General features: G+C 43.1%; 1 protein-coding gene across 7 annotated transcripts in view; it reads left to right on the top strand.

Annotated features, from left to right (window-relative positions):
- The window catches only part of HDAC4 (histone deacetylase 4), a 1,546,655-nt gene that overhangs the window by 986,001 nt on the left and 547,050 nt on the right, over positions 1-13,604 (top strand). For all 7 annotated transcript variants that reach the window (XM_085645137.1, XM_085645138.1, XM_085645139.1 and 4 more), the window contains 4 exons: positions 5,668-5,799; positions 6,763-6,875; positions 6,997-7,113; positions 11,689-11,887. In XM_085645137.1, the coding sequence (XP_085501263.1) occupies positions 5,668-5,799; positions 6,763-6,875; positions 6,997-7,113; positions 11,689-11,887 (561 nt within the window). The remainder of the gene's footprint in view (positions 1-5,667; positions 5,800-6,762; positions 6,876-6,996; positions 7,114-11,688; positions 11,888-13,604) is intronic.

The following is a 13,604-nucleotide window of genomic DNA, read 5'->3' as shown; positions in this document are numbered from 1 at the left end:
CAGATGTATATCGAGGAAGCCGTTGAATGTTTGTCAAAAGAACTCGATTAGAATGTCAAACCCTGTGAGGAATATCAGTTCACAGTCAATTGGGAAAAAAGTCTTCCCTAACTTCAGAAATGAGAAACACTTTCTTGGGGGCAGATCTGGATCCCGGGAAAACAAAGATGTACCCTACTTTAACAAGAGTGTAGGCACTGCAGGACAAGCTCACCTTTACCAGATGTCTCCGTCTTTGACGGTGAGGCCAGAGATGAAACTGTTCGGTATGACTCCATCTCGCTTTCTCCTGATTCTCAACACAAGATTACACGAGTTCTATTCGGGAATGGCTAAACAGCCTGTGGTCGCAAGCAACAGGAAAATGGGAGGATCAAGTAGTGGTTGCAGCAAGATCAGTAAGGAGAATAAATGGTGACACATAGGGAATATGTTAAAAGGGAAGACTTTAACTCCTTCGTTACCCACACATCCTCAAAACAGACGTATCACATATGTGCTGTTGAGCACACATGACAGCTGCCCAGGAGGTGCTCCAACACATCAGTTACTTGGTATTGCAAACCCTTTTTCCAGACCTAAATGCATTCCATAGCCACATGCAAAGGAGAAAGTACAGATTTTAACAGACAACACAACTGCTATCTTTTACTTGAACAAGCAGGGGGAGGGGCAGGGGTCGCAACCTCTCTCTCTACCACTTTAGGCATTATCAAAGGTAAGTAACACATGTTCTTTTAGTGATTTGCATGTCTTAGTGTTTTTTAGATGAATATTTGGGGAAACATTACTTGGCAGCTTAAGTCAATTTTGCTACTTACTGGTACCTATCCAAACAATGTGTCAAATCTAGTAATAGACCAAATTGAAGTGGGCACATTACACACAGGTTTGTTGCCGGAGATTCCCTACCCCCCAAGCAGTCCGTTGTACCACCAGTGCTTGGAAAGAGATGCTCAGGAAAGCGGCGGGAATGTGCAGATCTACTCTCCAGCCATCCCAGTGCTCCACCTCACCATGGAAAGAGTAGTAGTGAACACACTATGTATTAAAGGCATGACATTATTAGGCTCTTTGTATGTAGAAGGTGCATTTCTAACTCTGAATCACTACCGCCAACTACACAACAGCACTTGCCATTTTCACATATTTCAGACCGAAACAGGCTGCACAATTTACTTTTCAGTCTTTTTTTAGAGGAGCCTCTGGAGTTTGCACCAATGACGCAACTGATCTCTGCTCCTGACTCTGGGAAATGGGTGTCCACATAATACATTGCATTCCACACTATCTGCATGACCAACACACAACCTGCACAAGATATTGTGAACCAGATTTAGAGTTAGAGATAGATGATGATACATTACAACACTATTGTACGCAGATTTGTACAATAGTGATGAACTGTAACCATAAATTACTTCATTTTAAATTCATAATCCACTTGCATTACACTCTGGTACAAGTGTATAGCTTTGATTAAACAATAATCCCCACGTGCTGAAAGTGCTTGTGCATGAACGCAGACTTCATTCATTTGGCATTCTGCTGCCTGCAAATTAATACGTTTTAGCTGGAAGTTACCGATATTGTATCGGAGGTTCTTGGTGTGCCTGTAGATATCTCACCATTGACTTACTTACTGAGTAATGGGGCACATGTCCGAGCCTGTTCGCCACTTAGTCACACTTCGCTTGTTGCTGGCTAGGAGACGGAAAGTGATGACGTGGCTGAAGGAACCCTTTCAGAGGAAACAAGACTGGCTCAGGAAGCATTTCTTTGGAATGAAAATGCAGAACTGTACACTACACTACAATACAACCAGCCACTACGAGACCATAGGATATATGTATACCCTTGTGAAATTACTTATTGACTACAACCTCGGGTTGAATTGTTACCAGTGACTTGTGATAATTGTGCATTTGCCTGAGGATGGACATCCATAAGCCTTGTACGTTACCCTGTATAGTGATGATATGATAAAGGGAATCAGCATTGTTAGATGTTTTATCCCATTGTTAGTCTATGTGCATTCCAGGATGGATATGTGGGAGACAGCGCAGTGAGGAGTGCATTACAAGATGGAATATGTGCTGGCTTACTTCATATTGGAAAATCAAATGACTAATTGATTGTTGTATTATTTTGACTTGCCTTGTTCTTCAAGATAATAAAATGTAAAAAAAAAGAAAGAAAATGATAATTAAATAAAACAATTGCCAAGATTGTGCCACCAGATGTCCACTACTACAATCTCTCTGGATCTACTAGTTAAGGATATTCTCTTATGCTTTTCTCCCTCTCCCTTTTCCATACGAAATTAATCCAAAGCATCTGTGCATGTCTTTGCAGACACAGACAGACACTTTTTCTTATGGGTTGTGGGGGGAGAGAAAAAATTCTAAGGTGTAGTTGGGGTCTTTCACCATTGTGAGTTTTAGGAGATGTGGCCATACATTGTAGGATTGACACATTTAACCAAAACAAATGGGGGGCTTAAGTATAGATTGAGCTTGAAGAAAATGGTGGTTTAGCGCCCATGCTCCTCTACTTTGTTCCTGGTTTGAGGTTTTTACTGGCTTCCATTACATCAAAAAAGTAGAGATCTCTTACAGAAGCATGCATTAAGGAAGGTGCTACTGTTTGCCTGAATGAACAATAAAGGTTTACTGAGGTTCTAGCACAGTTGATCAATAAACACTCACCATCAAGACCCTAAGATGGCAACCACAAGCACCCGCATCAGATCGTTTGTGCAAAAAGGCCAGAACATGAAAAAATAAAATTTGTGTATACGCTGCGGGGCAAGTGATCTAGAACATTCAACTGCCAGATTAGCCTGGTGGATCATGAAACATATTTAAATAAAATACAGGAATACAAATGCCAAAAAAGCAAGATCAAAAGATGGAAAGTGCAACTAATATTACATTGGAGCTCATGGGGTGCCACTAGCAATGCAGAGAGAACACCCCCCTCCCCCTAAAATGTGTCAAAGCTGCAGACTAGTTACAAGTGCACACTCAAACTAATATTTGCATAAGGACTGTGCAAGAATACCAGTACCAGAAAAGAGTGATCACAAAATGGTGACTGTAACTATCGATCATGGAGCTTGTACTAGAATACCGAACGGTCTGTGCAGAGTCACACTAGTAAAGACAAGAAAACGAGGATAAAACATCAATCCTCCCTGAATGGTGAAAAAACTGTAGTCTAGTTGCAAACGTATCCTCAACCTCTCTAGCACATAAGGAACTTATGAATACAGTTTGGTCCGCAAGCGTTCGCAGTAGCAAAGAAGAGGAAACCGTGATACAACACCAAACCTCCCTACAACACAAGAGCAAACATAGATCATTTATAAACATACTTTCGAACTAACAATTGCATAAGGCGCAATGTGAAATAACTAAAATTATCATGTATGAGTTGAGCCCTTATGTCTTCTCTGCATGCTAAATCCTTAGAGCTTAATAGGACCTGCATGGTTTCCCCAAGACCACATCAAATCCAAAAGTATAATTCGAAAAAGTGGAAACCCTGTGTGTGAAATCATAATAGCCTGTGCGAGGAATAGAGGGATGATCAGGTAGCAGGCTCATCGAAAAGTAAGGCTGAACTGAAGCATCAAAGGTTCAGTAGTGAGAGTTTACTCCTACTCTCACCACACTTCTTTGGATAGTTATAAAGCAGTGTAACAGATGCAGACTTAAGCTGCTTTTCTACTACCAGCTACTTAAGCATAGTACATGGCAAAACAATATGTAGTCTAGATGAATCAGAAGTGCAGAAGGTCATAAATATGCTCTTTCAACACTACCTCTGATGCTCATATACAACTGATATGCAACTGGTCACGTGTACCAATTTTGCTACTCACATGATTGTAGTAGATAAGGATCCCAAGGATAAGGAACTGAAAGAACCCTAGGCAGGATATAAAAAAAAAACTTACCTCCCCTCCCCCTGATTCTCCTTCAAAGGGAAATTCAGAATGCTGTACATGTCTAGAATTAGTAAAGAAGAACTTGCAGCAATGCATAAAACTATGCGCAGAGCGCTAAAACAAATACAGACATGATGGAAGAAGACATTTCTGGGGTTTGAAAATAGTTAAAATAACTCACCATAAACGTAACTGAATCTGAAAGCAGAATAAGCAGATAAAGAAGAGAAACTGAGGAAAGAGTGGGGTATAATACAAAGAGGGAGAGATCTTTGATTTGGAAAACCACAATGTGAGAGGAGACCTGTGGATTTTTGGGCTATGACTAGGCATGTAGGACAGAGGTAACAATTGTAGAATTTTTAGGGTCCTGGCTCCCTAGCACTTTGCGCCTAGTACAAAAGACCTTAATATAGAACAAGTTCACAGAAAATCCACAAAATGGTTTCAAAAAATGAAAAACACATGTCTATGATACTTCGATTTCTAACACATCAGTTTGCGGAAGAGATGTTACTACACATGGGGAAAGTACAAAACGTTTCATGGTAAGGAGCAAGGACCAGCTTTTCACAAGACTGTGTTAAACCAGTGCACCTCAGGGAGGATTTATAAAAAATTGATAAGCAGATGGTTAGTCATAATGTAGGTTGCTAGTAGCAGTCTGCAGAGCGAATTTGGAATGGTTGATAGCAGCCACAAGAGTTACTGTGTGCATTTTTAGTCCTGCCCTGGACTACGGCTAAAGGTAAAATATCAACAATGCACTTCTTGGTCTTAGCGGTTTGTTAATACTAGGTTGAAGTCCCCTAGAAGGGTAAAAACATTTTTTATAAATTAAATAGTACTCACCTGTATGAGCATCCATTCTGATCCAGGTCAAGCAGTAACCATCTTCTCTGTGCTCCTGGTATCTTTTGATCTTCTCATCCTTATCTAAATGAATTCGTAGGGTGGCAGGTGACTTTCTAATGAGCTAATTTCTACTAATGCACCTACCTGCCCTTCCTTCACACCTCCACTAATGTCGCCAGTACTTTCTCTTTACCCCTTGTAGGGAAAGAGAAATGGTAGTCTGCATAGGCATGCGTTCAGGAATTATGAGCTGATAGCAGCTGATCTTGTTGAAGGAGCAGATGCTGACCACAGCCACCACAACCAGCTTTCTTAGCCTGTTTCCATGCTTCATCTTCCAGATGGAATATATTCATTTTTGGCTTAAGTATGCGTGGATGTGGAGAGGGCGGGATGCGGGATGGTAGAACAAAGATCCAGTTGTATTGAGATACCTACTATGGTCATGGGTTGTGTTGTCAATAGCCTCGGAGAGCCAACGTTGTCTAGTGCATAATTTCTGACAACGGGGTGTTTGATCCATCCTGACATCAGTATGTATAGTAGTGTGTAGATTTAACCAACCGTTTGTGTGCTTAGCTGTGGAGCTGTAGCCAGCCAGTAATTTGGTAATTGTTTGCTGATAGCCAGGCACATATTTACATTGAAGATGTATTGTAACGGTAAAAAGCATTTAAGTGAAGATTTTACCTTTAAAGAAGATCTTAAGTTTGCATTTCTAGTCTTTCCCTGCATGCATTTATGACGTTGTCCAGAAATTTAAAAGAATAGAGTAATGAAGTAAGTGTGATCTGGCCTTCCACCCTTTTTGCTCCTCTCTCTAATTACATTTACACATTTTCTGATCCCTCCCAATACAGCATCAGAGCCAAATTTGAAATTGCGCTCCAGGCTAAAGCAGAAGGTGGCAGAGCGACGGAGCAGCCCCCTTCTGCGGAGAAAGGACGGGCCCGGCATTACTGCCCTGAAGAAACGATCACTGGACATTCCAGGTAATGGAACACTTCACCGGTCCCTTACAGACTGCCCCCAGTGAAGGCCACAGGAAAATGCGGTGCCTCTTCTACTTGTTGGCTCTGCTTTACTCTACCTTTCCTCCTTGAAAAAATGTGAAAGTGCTCTCTTTATCGTAAATGTTTTCCCCTGTTTTAACTTTCACTGCAATTTTCTCTCTTATTTGCTTTCCTTTTGCCAGCATGGTCTGAGTACGCCTATGTTGTGGTCAGGGAAATGCTTGGATGTAAAGTCAATATGGGGTGAAAATGTCTGCCATGTGGTTTTGAATTTGTTCTTCATTCTGTGCCCAACTATCGATGACTGGAGACTGAGATCCAATATACTTTTGGCAGCAAAAATGCTTTCATTAAACAGGAAATGACCGACTATCTGAACAGTGCACGAGCGGTCCTGCACGTTTTGAATGTCGATGGCTATGGAAAAACAGCACTGAGCATTAATGAAATGGGACCTAAATATGATAGCCTGTAGCAACCTCTTGTAGAGTACTTGATGGACAAAGAGTTTGGGTACAGATGTCCTAAATCACTGAGACCTCCCTGACTCTCCAGCTACATAAATGGAGCCAGATGGTTTGTTCCTATGACTTAAGAAGCGAAAGAGGAAGTATTGGTGTGAATAGTCAGAAAGGCGCACTGGACATTTAGCTTTTGTTTGCTTTCTCACCCGGGGAAGGGAGACTGGGGAAGGGATGCAAGGTATTCTTACTAATCAGAGTTTCGAATGTTGCTAACTGTTTGTTGCTTAGCACGATGTCATATAACGTGAAAATTCAAGTTTTGTTTGGAAAAAAATAAAAAGAGTAACCACTTTTTATCCCCATCATGTATATAAAGTGAAGGCTGCACTTGTTAACAGCAAGATCTCCTTCAATTGTGCTGTGCATGCTAACTCCGTTGCTTTCTTCCAAGTTAAATGTTTCTATTTCTTTTTTACAGACTCAGTGTGCAACAGCGCTCCAGGATCCGGCCCAAGCTCGCCAAATAACAGCTCCAATAACATCAGTGCAGAAAATGGAGTTGTGGGATCGGTTGCAAGTATTCAAGCAGAGGTGCTGGTCTGTGCTTTTACTAACATAGTTTGCGGAGTCCTTTAATATGACGTGCCATATTGTCACATTGTCAGCAGAGTGCTTTTTTAGAAAGTCTCTAATGTCTTGCTTTGGTTTTCAGACTGGCCTGGCTCAGAGACTGGCAAATCGAGATGGCTCCATCAGTCAGCTTCCACTTTATACATCCCCTTCGCTCCCCAACATTACTCTCGGACTGCCAGCCACTGCAACGTCCAATGTAAGCTCCACTTCAGACCTGTGTGTTCTCAAAGACTGGGATGCATGCACGTTGACTGGAAGAGGTGGGGTTATAGTATTTGCTCAGTCACAGCTCCTGGGGTCGGTACATTCCTGCTTTGATGGAGGTGGTTTCTGTCTGGTGAATTTGTACCAGCTAACTCTCATTAGTAATCCTTTGAAGACTGAAGGAACAGATGCTTTTTAGGTCTCGCCTGATCCAGTGCGCATGCGCTGCTATTGGCATTTGCGTGCGTCTTTCTAAGAAAGACAGCGCGAATTGGCCAACGGCGGGTGCATGTCCTGCCTTCTCTCTCTCCTGGCCTAGGAAGCTCGGGAGCGAGCAGCAGCACGGTGGTGCCATCTGTTTTTAATTAGCAGCGGCGCGCAGGGGCCATCTGTTTTTAATTAGCAGCGGCGCGCAGTGTGCCATCTGTTTCGGGTTGGCGCGGCCGCGCTTGTCTATAAAATGCTTGTTTTTAAAGAAATCCTTTTTGTATTCATCTGGATTGAACTAGCAGGTAGATACAACAAAGCTATGGACGCTGGAGACAGGATTGTATTTTAATCTCGGCGTCAACACTCAGCTACATTGTGTGATCCGGCGCAGTTTCATTTCATGTATCTTGTAAACTTTGGGTCGCCCAGTTGGGAATACACGTTGGTATTGAAAAGCCTGAGAAATGGGTATTTGAGCATTTTGTTTCGTGACGCATTTATGACATGAAAACCAGGACATTGGGTCAAGTTCTGTTATAATCCCCCTGATTGTTCGCTTCTTCGGGGCAACAACAGGACATGCTTTCTGGGCTGCTTGTCGCACGTCAGTGAGCACAGCTTGCTAGGTACGATGCTATTGGCTGGGAGTCCCGGGATGGAGATCCCCACAGCTGCTAGTCTCCCAGAGTAAACAAGCCCAGCTGGTGCCTCCTATCGCCATCTGCCCGTGTTTGCCACGAAGGCTGGCCGGGCAGGTGAATAAATCCATTTCTTTCATCCATCTATTTTGGGTCCGTCTCTCACTGCTGTGTCTGTTCCGAGTCATAAGAAAATGTGCTTCTTAATATAGTGCAACACATTTATGAATAACTGGCGACCTTGGGGCTTTATGCCCAATGGTAAACATTTGTCTAGAGGGGCTTTTAATTTAGTTTCAGTGCGTCCATTTTCTATTTGTAACTGGCGCCTAGAAGCGCCGCTATGGCGCAAACCACATTTTTCTCGACTTGTGTGATTTGTGGACTGTAACATGTGACAGATGTTTGAACTAACAGCAACCAGCAGCCGTGCCACAGAATTTCATGTTAGTGGAAATTGTATCATATTAAAGAGTGGAAGCCACACCCATATTTGTATTAGCCAGGTAGTCCAAGGGGATTCAGGTCATGCTGCAAAAATCGAGGTTTCAATAGGAGTGTAAAGAGGCGAGAGGAGACGAGGGTGATCATTTCGCTTTTACCGATGATGGTGAAAGGAGTGCCCTTAAATTAGATCTAACTAGCAATGATTTTAGAGTGTTAAGTACTCACTACGTACATTTAATGTGATCTGCAGGTCATACATTTGAATTCTGTGAGGGGCAGTTCAGCCTTTCATTCTCAATAGCATCTGCTATTTACAGCACGTTGAAAACAACACCTATATACCCTTTATACAAAACAAAATATTGTTACCTAGTGGTAATACCACCTATTAATGTGAACAGTGAGCCATGAAGCATTTTGCTTTATCTGTAGGCTGTCCTTGGGGTCAGTTTTCTTTCTTTCTGATTTCACTGTTGTTTTCGCCCTTTTTCATTGGTGCCCTATTCCCACATTTTGTTAATCTCACACGTGGTCTCTAGTCAGCCACAAATACTGCACTCAGACTGTTTCTAAACAGCAGACAGGTACGACCAGAGCCTTATTAAGTATCAATAAGAGAAGGAGGACTAGAGAGCTAGTCCAAGTCCCCAGGGTTAATGTGTGTCATCAAAGAGAACTAGTCTGTCTAAACGAGATAGAGCTCAAAACTGTATGGTGGATAATGAAAAGAAAAATTTTATTTCTCTTTTAAGAAGCCCTCACCCACCAACCTACTTGGTGGCATGCTTCATCATCGGGCCCACCCAGTGACACTGAATGGTTCCCTGGTGTGCTACAACGCCTGTGTTACAGCGAAGCCGGTATATTGCTGAGTGTGCAGTGGTAGTGGAGTGAAAGTGAGGTTTAAAAACTGTCCATTGGTCCCATTACCCAAAGGGTTTGTCTTTAATATATGGGCCTCTGGCGGTAATAAGACAAGGCGGTGGATGTAGGTGGAGTGGTAGTTAGGAACTCCTGCATCCAGTGGGTGGTCTACATGTTTCAGCCAGGCCTTAATTATTTACTGGCTTTCCTCAGGACCTTAAATTTATGTGAATAATGTGAGATCTACACTTCATTGCGTGTTTTGACCCAAAGTGGGTTGCACGCACTAAGGTGCACCATGTGTGAGAGGGGTATTCCCTCTCAAGAGCATTCACTAGCGATTTGCTGCAAGTGCCTCATGAGATTCTGGCAGGGGTTCTGGCTTACATGGTTGTTCAGGACCCTCGTTATGACCTGATGTATTGCGTCGGATCTCCGTGGATAATGGACCCGAGTTGGCGAGGCTGTGATAAACCCCTCGCCGTCTCCCAGGTATTCCCAATCTTCAGATTTCTGAGAGTAGCGTCTGCGAAGGAGCTTTTCCCTCCGCCGCCCGACTATGGTGCAAGCCGCCGGCCGAAGCAGCCCCCAAGTGAAAACATCTATATAACCTTTATATAAAACAAAATATTGTTACCTAGTGGTAATACCACCTGTTAATATGAACAGTGAGCCATGAAGCATTTCGCTTTATCTGTAGGCTGCCTTGGGGTCAGTTTTCTTTCTTTCTGATTCCGCTATTGTTTTTGCCATTTTTCATTGGTGCCCTATTCCCACATTTTGTTAATCTCACACGTGGTCTCTAGTCAGCCACAAATACTGCACTCAGACTGTTTCTAAACAGCAGACAGGTACGACCCGAGCCTTCTCATAAAAGAAAAACACAGTCACACTGTTCCCTGAGATCTGCAATGGTAAAGGATTTTTGTTTGTGCTTCAAATGACTATTTCCAGAGCCACTGGAATTATGTCCGAGGGACTAAATTATGCAGCAGGTTGACTACGTTTTGTGGGAAGAAAAGGCAAATTATGCTCCATAATGCGGCACATTTTGTGACAGTATGTCTTCATTATTTTGTCATTTTTCACATGGTAACACTGTCCGAGCAAAGATTTTCACTTTTCAGTGCCAGTTTAACATCCAAATAAAGCAATAAGCAAATTAAAGATGGCCAGTCAATCTTCATGTAGGGTCTTTCCATTGCGCAGGACATGTCGCAACATTTTTAGTAACTTTTGATTCGTTTGAGCTAGAAAAACACATCTACAGCAGTTGATGGGATATGTGTAAAATGTGTCAAATTCATAGTTTAGAGGCAGGGGTATTAAGAACCCATACCCAGAAAGGATTCTTTGTTCTTGTTGCAGTCACATGCCAGGGGTGTCTGGAGTGGGTGGGGTCATGGGGCTTAAGGATTCGGGTGTAGGAATAGGTTGCATTGACACCAATACAGGATTTCTCATCAATGTTGACGCTTCACATAGGGCACTGAGCCGAGTTGTGATGCGACATCTGGTTATGATGGCCAATTTTGAGGTTTTGTGCCCCCTTCGAGGATGCCCCATCTGGATCATTCTAGCTGTGTCTCCCATTTCTCTTTTTTGTACTAAGTCTTGAGCATCAAGGCTAGGTTTTTGTACCTAGCTCAGGATGCAACCGGGACTGCACCGGTTTTATACAATGTCTTGGATGTCTCATCGGGTACCAGGTTCTAGATTGTCAAGTCTGGGAGTTGAATCCAGTTGCGGTGAGCAGGTCTTGGGTTATGTACAGAGTGTGAGTTCTATGTCCAGTGCTTTTGTTCTAAGGCCTGGACCCACATCAAGGCACTGCCTAGTTCTAGATGCCTTGTCTAGGAGTGTGTACCTAGTCCTAGATTACACATATTTAGATTTTTTTGTCCCAGCAGCTAATGCCATGTCTGCCATCTTGTAGTCAATTTTGGGTCCCACAGCTAGTTTTTTAAGTCTGGTTCCTGATCCTATTTGGGGTATTTAGTACCCAATTCTGGATGCCGCATCTGGTGAATTGTACCAAGTATTGTATGCTTCGTTTGTTATTTTGCACCCAGTTGTAGAATACATGGAGGTTTTGTACCCATTACTGGATTCTAGATCTGTGATATATCGTAGCCTAGTTTGGGTGCTGGGTCCCAGAACTGTGCAAAAAGGAGACACACATTAAAACAAGCATTGGCAAAGTCAATAGGTCTCGCTTGTGGGACCTTATAAGTATTTAGTTATGCAGCACAATATCTTTGGTCATCAACTGTTGCATGGCTAAACACTTATAAGGTCCCAAAGGCGAGACCTATTGGCTATGCCAATGCTTGTAGTCTGTTGTGGTGTTCTGGATTTAACACTGATGCTGAAGTCCCTCCTTCCCCTAACTAGATATTTCTTTGCAGGGTGGCGGAGGACAGCAAGAAGCAGAGCGGCTGCCGCTCTCTAACCTACAGCAACGCATCTCCTTATTCCCCAGCTCCCATCTCTCACCGTACCTGAGTGCTAGCACCCTTGAGAGAGAGGGAGGAAATGGCCACAGTGCACTCCTGCAACACATGGTCTTATTAGATCAGCCTTCATCACAGAATCCACTGGTCACAGGTGAGGAAAGATGATAAAATATATACACCTGAAGGGGCAGAGAGGACCATGTGTGCAAACGCCTGAAAGTTAATTACTAAATAGAGACACTTCATGTATCCCAGTTACCTATATTGTGGTCTCTTCATATGTGTTCATGCCTTTGACAGATGTGTTCGACACACTGTGCGGTAGTCCTGTGAGCCCCATGTCTTACCTTTGGGTTAGCAGCTCCTGGTCTCCCATTCCTATGCACATGAGGCATGGTTCTGTGATGTGGGCTCCCATCGCCTTAGTTCCATCAGTTTAGCCCACTTCCTGACACCTGCCATTCGATGACCTTTATTGAAATGAATTAATCCAGAATGGCAGCCCTTCCAAATCTTCTCCGAGATAATGCAGGGCCATGACTTGATGTGGTATATATTGACATGGGTTCCAAACCTTTGACCTTGTGTTCCAAACAAGTACTTTTCTTTTCAGATACTGTAAACATCTCTTGTTTATAGAAAAATATACTATGCTCTCTTAATTCCTTGGTTTTACTTCTTGACATATTTCTGATTTATATCTAGTCCCTACTAAGTTCTAACAGTAGATATATCAAACGTTTTGTGACAAATGGCACTCAGGTGCACTTTATCACCATTTACTATGCAGAAAAGTGAGTAGGTGTTCAGAAGCTTTGTGTGAAAAACTGATCTCTTATTGCTTTTAATTCAGTTAAGATGGTAATTAGAATCGGGTGCTGTTAATCAACTGTGCCTGATAACTTGACTATTAGTAAATGCTGACCAACTCCAAATGGGGAGAGGATGTGGTCTGTCGGCTGCGCTGCCCACTTTGGTGCTGGAGACCAGAGTTCGAGCCTCGAGGTCGCGTCCACATCCTGTGATTCTGGGCAAATCACTTAATCTCCCCCACCTGAATGTGTAATGTAAATACGGTGCTCATGTAAAGCTCTCCAATACCTTCGGGTCGAGTTCGCGCTATATAAATATACAAAAAAAAAAAAAGGTGAATAAACTCACAAATTGTCATTTGACATCTGAAACACACAGGTTTGTAGGAATACAATCATGCCATAAGATTGATACTACCATATCGGTATGGCATTGTTGATCTACAAGGGAGTGGGGATCCCAGCAAATTCACTCTAAGATCACGAAGTATGATGCTTCTAGAAATCGCAATGAACCCAAAGCTATATCTTGGGACAATAGGCTTTTGTCCCTATAGCAGCAGGGGCGGAGGAGTGTCGCCCCACTGGCTCTTAGAGTAGTGGAAAAATGAAAAATAAATGATATTTTTATCATGTTATTGTTCGTAGCTACGGGGCTGGGTTAGTGCGGGACTGGGGTCACAGGAAGAGGGGTGGTGGGTACACTCTAGGTGCGCAAGACGGTTTGGCCGGCCGTCTTGGGACGGCCAAAGAATCATGTGCTTTTTGCATGTTCCCTACCAGACTGTGCATTACAGCTTTGTGGGGAACAGGCACACAGTCCCCATCTGAGCGCTGAACCGCGGTGCTCAGACCAATCATCACTCTGCTGTCATGCTGACAGCAGCATCATGATTGGCTTAGGAGAGCCTGTGTGCTTCCTACTTCTGGACTCGTAGTCAGGAAGAGAAGCGGAAAGACGGCGGAATAGGTCCATGTTTTTAAAATATATATATTTTTGTTGCTTTCAACCCCGCTCACCATCCCCGTTCCCTACCAGCCGCCACTGTATAGCAG

The sequence above is a fragment of the Triturus cristatus genome, chromosome 3_1 (genome assembly GCF_964204655.1).
Source record: "Triturus cristatus chromosome 3_1, aTriCri1.1, whole genome shotgun sequence".
Classification (NCBI taxonomy): domain Eukaryota; kingdom Metazoa; phylum Chordata; class Amphibia; order Caudata; family Salamandridae; genus Triturus; species Triturus cristatus.
The sequence above is the reverse complement of the archived record's forward strand: the minus strand, read 5'-3'. Positions and strand labels throughout refer to the sequence as shown.